The sequence below is a fragment of the Tetrahymena thermophila genome, assembly GCF_000189635.1.
Source record: "Tetrahymena thermophila SB210 genomic scaffold scf_8254723, whole genome shotgun sequence".
NCBI classification, from domain to species: domain Eukaryota; phylum Ciliophora; class Oligohymenophorea; order Hymenostomatida; family Tetrahymenidae; genus Tetrahymena; species Tetrahymena thermophila.
Window position 1 is genome coordinate 6,958 of NW_002476488.1, and position 7,182 is coordinate 14,139.

At 16.0% G+C, this 7,182-nt stretch overlaps 1 protein-coding gene across 1 annotated transcript; it reads right to left on the bottom strand. All coding sequences in view use genetic code 6, as the record gives it.

The window, feature by feature from the left end:
* Window positions 1-2,435: 2,435 nt before the first annotated feature.
* On the bottom strand, window positions 2,436-3,272 carry TTHERM_001491732 (kinase domain protein; the record flags this gene model as incomplete). The annotated part of the gene is made up of 1 exon (XM_012796473.1): window positions 2,436-3,272. The coding sequence occupies one exon, from the start codon at window positions 3,270-3,272 to the stop codon at window positions 2,436-2,438; it is 837 nt and encodes a 278-aa protein (XP_012651927.1).
* Between the last annotated feature and the right edge of the window lie 3,910 nt (window positions 3,273-7,182).

Sequence of the window (7,182 nt, forward strand, 5' to 3'; positions counted from 1 at the left end):
AACTATTATTTTAGCTATTTCTAGATTAACCTAACACTCCCTATTAAATTAAATAATTAAGATTAAGATAAATTTATTGATAATAATTTTAAAAATTTATTCTTTATAAAATATGTTAAATAATACGTTAGAAAAAGAATTAAATTTGTGATTTTCTGGCATTTTTGTAAAGCTTATAAAATTAACATAATTCCCTCTTGTTTTATGTTATTGTAACTAATAAATTATTATTAATAAATTAATTAAAATTAAAATTTATAAAAATAATAATTTAAAAAAATAAATAATAAAATAATTAGAAATTTTAAAAGATAAATTACGAAACACATAGAGTTAAATGAATAACATTCTCATATTTTTTTAAAGATTCTGAAATTTATTTGATTCCTTCTAACTGAAGATTATTTCCTCTAATAAATAAATAAATAATTAAATATGTTTCAGCTTAAAACGCAATATGAATAAAATTGATATTTATTTATTATACAAAGATAAAGTAAATAATCATAAAACATTAAAATATAATAAACTAATGAATCAATAAATTACCCAAGATATAGCTCTAATTAATTAATATTCTTACAACATTCTAGAGACTATACAACTTCTTTAGCTCCTTGATCTTCGATATTATTTTTCCTTATAGCATAAAAATAATAATTAATAATTTAATGAAAAATTTGGATTAAAAAATACTCATAGATTTTATTTCTATAAAAATTAAAATTAAAAAAATACTAAATAATTAGAATTTCAAAATTTCAAAAAATTTAATAATTTTTAAAATAATTAGTTTTATAAATTTGAAAAAAATAAAAATAAATTTAAGACTATCAAATAAATTATAAAATATTATTAATTGCAACATAAAATTTGAAAATAAATTACTAAAATTGTAGAGCTAAATTAGTGATTTTCTGATTATTTATAAGAGAATGTGCAACTAGATTTGCTCCTTAATAGCCGATATTATTATCACTACAAAAAAACAACAAATTAATTAATTAATTTAAATTTTTTTTATATTAAAAATATTTTATAAATTATAATACTATTAAAAGAATAAATTTTACTAAAGATCTAAATCTAAATGAATAAGATTTTAAGATTTTTCTAATAGTTATGCTAGATATTTTGCTGCTTCTTCATTTAAATTATTTGAGCTAACAAAGAAATAAATTTAATTAGTTAAATAAATAAATAGAGAAAAATGTAAAATATAAAAAGTATTAATTTATATTTAATATAAAATATAAATACTAAAGACGAAGAGTTAACTGAGTAAGATTCTAACAGTTTTATAATGACTATGCAATCAATTTAACTGCTTCTAAATTTAATCTATTTTAGCTAAATAGTTATAAAGTATAAAATAATATAAATTTTGAATTACAAAACAAATTTAATTTAAATTAGGAAATATTAAATAAAAATATAAAAAATAGATAAAATTAAAGAAAATTAAAAAATAAAATAATTAATTAATTAATTACCCTAATAATAGCTTTAAACTATTCATTTGATGAAATTTTTGTAAAGACGCAGCAATATATTTAACACCTTCTAATTTGAAATTATTCTCTCTAATTAATTAATAAATAAATAAAATTAAAATAGATTTGATAAAAAAAATTATTAATAGAGTTAATCAAAAATAATAATAATAATTAAATACCTTAAATCTAAATATAGACTTGAGATATTCTAACACTTTTCTAAAGCACATGCTATTTATTCAAGTTATTCATCTTTAATGTTTTTCTTGCTAATAAATAAATAAGAGTTAGGCTTAGTTTATAACCAAATAATAAAAATTGAAAAATATTTATTTATCTTTAAAAATGAGAAATTTAGGAGTAATCATTTTATAAAAAACAAGAATAAGAAATAATTGACTTTCATTTATATATTTTTATTTTATAAAAAACATTTATTAATTTATTGTATGAAAATATAATTTCATTTAGATAAATTAAATTTAAATAATTTTTTTTCTATGAAAATTAATGAATATAATTTTGTTGTTATTCATAAAATTTCATGAACAGTAATTTAAAATAATAAAATTTTTAAATATTTCATGAAAAAAAAAACTTGTTTCAGAGCACAGCACTGGTAATAGCACATCTCTATTTTTAGTTTATTTTTTAAAATTATAATAAACATCTAATGAAATGAACATTTAATATGGATATTATTTGAATCATTAATTATCGTTAATTAAAATTAGAAAAAAATATTAACATACATTTTTGATTAAGGTTAAAATTTAATATAAACTCCACTCCCTCTAAATTTTTAAAATATTTTTTATGTATATTTATTTATAGTAAGTAACACTCTCCAAAATTCCAAATAACAAATATTTTTAGGGTAAGAAAGTTTTTTAATATTTGAGATGGTAATTTTTATATCTAATTTATTTTATTTTAAAATCATAATTTACTAAATTATTTTTCATTATACATTTTTTTCATTTTTTAATAATATTTTTTATAAATTTAATTTTCCATAAATAAATTTGAAATAAAATTAATTAAATTACCATAAATTAATTTCTATATTTTAGAAATTTTAAATATTGTGAAGATCTTTGAGTGAGTATATTTTAATTATTTTGTTTTAGTCTATTTAATTTCCTTAGATCGTGAGTTTTGTGAAACCTATAAAATATTCTTATTTTCTTAAGCTATTGAAAAATCGTTAATTTAATTGATAAGCTGAATAATTTATTCTTTTATTTAATTTTGAGATACCAAATCCACTTTATAACCTTAAAATGTTTTAAGAGAATTAAGCATTTATTCCTAATAAACTTTTTGTTTTTCAATGTTTTCTTTTACAATTAGAGAAAATGCTTGATTTTAATTATGAAAATCTTTGTATTAATTGAGTATGATATCTTTAAGTTTTGCTTTTTAGCAAATTCTATTGTATAAATCCAATGGATATTCAAAGCTTTAGTATCTCTTTTCAATATTCACTAATGAATCTTTTTCTTTCTTGTCAATCAATAAATTAATTTCATCCCTTAAAAGTTTATAGAAAATTTGAACATCTTGAATTCTTTACTTTATTAGTTCCTCTTTTTAAGGTATTAGCATAAGCTAATCATAGATCTCAGAGTCATCTAATATTGGCCATCCTTTAAATAAGGTTGATTAGTTACTATCAAGTATTTATTTCAGAGGAAGAAATTTAATTGTTTGCCCTGAAAGACAATATAAGCACTAAAGCATTTTTTGGTTAGAATAGTTATCTATTTTCAGCATATCCAATCTTTGATTATGTAAATTGCATTTTTAGTTATAATTTTTCATGATGAATAATTCATTTTAATTATAATCTAAAATTTAGTTATTTTAAATTTGGTCCATTTTATTTTTACTTAATAGCTGCTTTATATTTTTTTCTTCAAAGTTATTTCCTTTTTAAATTAATAAGAAAAAAATAAAAGTCTTTTATTTTGTTTTAAATTAAATTTTGAATAACAACAAACTATCAGAATTTATTTAAATAATATAGAAAGATAATTAAAATAGAAAAAATAAAAATGTTTAAAACTAATAAATTCTTAATTTATAAAATAGGAATATTACAAAAACTAAATTTCTGATTTTTCAGATATTTTAGGACTATTCTTAAAGCTATTAAAAAATGTGTTAGATTGATAATGAAAAAATATGCAATTATATAAAAAAACACTATTCATCATATTAATAAAATGTAAATAGTACTTATATCAAAGCTGAAATAAGAATTTTATAATATAAGATTTTCATTTATATATAAATATAGTTTATATTCCAGCAAATTCTCATCATTTTGAGATATGTAATAAGTATTTTATTTTTTAGAAATTATTATTCTATCATTAATATTTTATTTCTACGATCTTAAATACTTTTTTTTTGATTCTTATTTTTTCTAAAAATAGCAAACTTTTTATTATTAAAACAATTATTTTAAGTTTTTCTTTTATTCTTAAAACAATAGAAGTATTTTTTCATTTCGAAAATATAGACTAATCTTCATATTTATATAAAAACTCTTAAATAATTATAAAATTACTTGAGAATCAGCACTTTTACATTTTTATAGTTTATTAATTCCCTTAAAATTAATAGTTTATTATCAAGTCTAAAATTTAAAATTACTTTAATATATTGAAAGAAAAAGTTAATATTAATTGAATTTAAGTTCCAAAGATAATAATCTTGGCAATCATGAAATACGTTAGGCAAATTTTAAGTATCCTTCATTACTTATATCTTAGTTGCTTTAATTAATTTTATAATATTTATCTTAAAATTTTATCTTTAAATATGATTATTAATTATTTAATTTAAATTTACTAAAAATAATTTCTAATAAAAGTAAAATTTTAAATTTTATATTTTGAAAAGTTTGAATATATTTTATTTTAAGTAGAACAAGGTAAGGTGATCAACTTAATTTTTAGAATTTTAATATCATAATTAAATAAAGTTAAAAAAAAAAATTTATTTAAATTTCATAAATATTTAACTACTTATCTACCCACTTTCTATATTATAAGTCTCTCTCTCATAGATTATATTTAGAAACATATTTAATTTAGAAAGGTGAATAATATTATATTTTCTTACTTTTCTGTATAAATAGGGGTTTTTATTCATTAATTTGATAAAAGGAGCTAATATTTAAGATTGGTTTATTCAAAGGGAATAGATTCATTAGTAAGTATTAATTAATAAAAGCTATTTAATCTTTCATTTTACTATATTTAGCGAAAATATTTCAAGTTTAAAAAAATAATATATAATTTAAGAATCCTTTTAATATAAAAAATCATAGAGCATTTTTTATTAAAAACTTCTATTTAAAAAATAAATATAACTCATTTGGATGAAATATAAATATAACATTTAAATTAATTTATCAAATTTCTTAAAATATTTTGAAAAAAGTGAATAAATATAAATCAAATCTATTTGGTTTCTATATAATTAATTATTTAAGTTTAAATATTTTTAAAATGTTCTCTTAAATTTAAATTACAAAATATAACTTATATATTAATCCGTAACATACATTTTATTTAACGTTTGTAACATGAAATCTAAAGTAATATCAAACTTTTACAGTAATTTGTTTTGCATTCTTCAAAGTATTTTTCAGCTAATCTTAGAATACTTTCTATTTTCCTTATGATAAATTATTTTTCCTAATAATAAATAAATATTCATTAATTGTTAGAAAAGAAAATTAAATGAAAATATAAATAACAAGAGTTAAATTATTTTATTAATTAAATTAAAATTTATTTAATAAATAATTATGTTAATTGATTAATAAATTAAATACGTAAGATCTAGATTTAAATTAATGATTTTCTAACATTTTTCTAAAGCTGAAACTATTCTTTGAGCTACATCTAGATTAAAATTACAAAGTCTATTAAATTAAATAGTTAAAATTATGAAGAGTTTATTAAGAATATAATAAAAATAATTTTAATATTATTTCAGTTAAATAAAAAAATTATTCTTTATAAAATATATTAAATTTTAAGTGAAATAAAGAGTTAAATTTTTTGATTTTCACACACTTTTACAAAGCTAATACAATTAGCATACTTTCCTCTTGCTTTATGTTATTTCCACTAATAAATATTCTAATAAATATTAATTAATAAATTAACTAAAATTAAAGTTTATAAAAATAATAATTTAAAAAAATAAATAATAAAATATTTAGAGAGTGTAAAAAATAAATTATGAAAGCTATAGAGTTAAATCAGTAATATTCTGATATATTTTTAAAGATTTTGAAATTTATCTGATTCTTTCTAACTGAAGATTATTTCCTCTAATAAATAAATAAAGAAATAAATAAATAAAGAAATAAATAAATATTTTTCAGCTTAAAATGAAATATGAATAAAATTGATATTTTTTTATTATACAAAGATAAAGTAAATAATTATAAAATACAAAAATATTAATTAATTAATCAATATATTACCCAAGACATAGCTTTAATTAATTGATATTCTAACAACATTCTAAAGACTGTACAACTGCTAAAGCCCCTTGATCTTTTGATCTTGGATGTTAGTTTTCCTAATAGTATAAAAATAATATATAATAATTGAATTAATTACTCTTTTTCTCATTTATTAATTTCTTTTATATAAAAATATTAATGAAAAGCAAGCTTGGATGTACATAAAAAAATGTTAATTGATTTTATTTCTATTAAAAATTAAAAATGTAAAAAATACTAAATAATTTAAATTTTAAAATTATTTTTATATAGATCAAAAAAAAAAAGAATGTATTATATCTTTATTAATTAATTTATATATTTGCTTTAAAAATAAAAACAATTAGCTCAAAATAGAGTTAAGTAAGTAAATTCAATTGTATTGATTGATGTTTTCTTAATCGAAATGTAAATAATCTATTTTTTGTTTAAGAATAAATTAGATTAAAAATTAGTAAGATAGTTATTATTAGATTGTTAATCAAATAGTCAACCAAGTAATATTTAATAACAGTAACTTAAATAATTATTAAAATATAAATAAATAAATACCTATAATAATTTAAGTCACAACTATGAATACAAAATTATATTTTTCATTAAAATTTTAGAAATTTTATTAATTTAATTATTGTTTGATTATGTTTTTAGTCATTTAATATATTTTTTTTACAATATAAGATGATAATTATAAAAGAAAAACAAGTTTTTAATAATTTAATTAGTTAAATTTTTAATTAAAAATTAAAAAAATTTATCAAACAAACATATTTTATGAAAAATTTGATAATTTTCTTTTATCATTTTTTATTACTAACTTATAAAATATTATTTTAAAATTGTTTCAGATATCATAAATTAATTTAACTAATCTATTGATTTTAAGTGCTTTTGATATGTGTAAATTGTCTCTCTTTTTGATTTTAATCTATTTCAAGAAAAATAAAATAATTATGATTTATCAAGTTATTAGAATACTATTTTTTTAATTATATTTTGTATTAAAAATTAATTATTTTAAAAGTCAAGCTTCTTTTTTTATTTTTGATTTTGTTTGTTTTTAAACTTTATTTTATGCAATTCAAACAAAATCTTCTTTCTTTATGAATAAGTTCAAGGTATTTATTAATTTTTATGAGGCATTAATATTAAAAA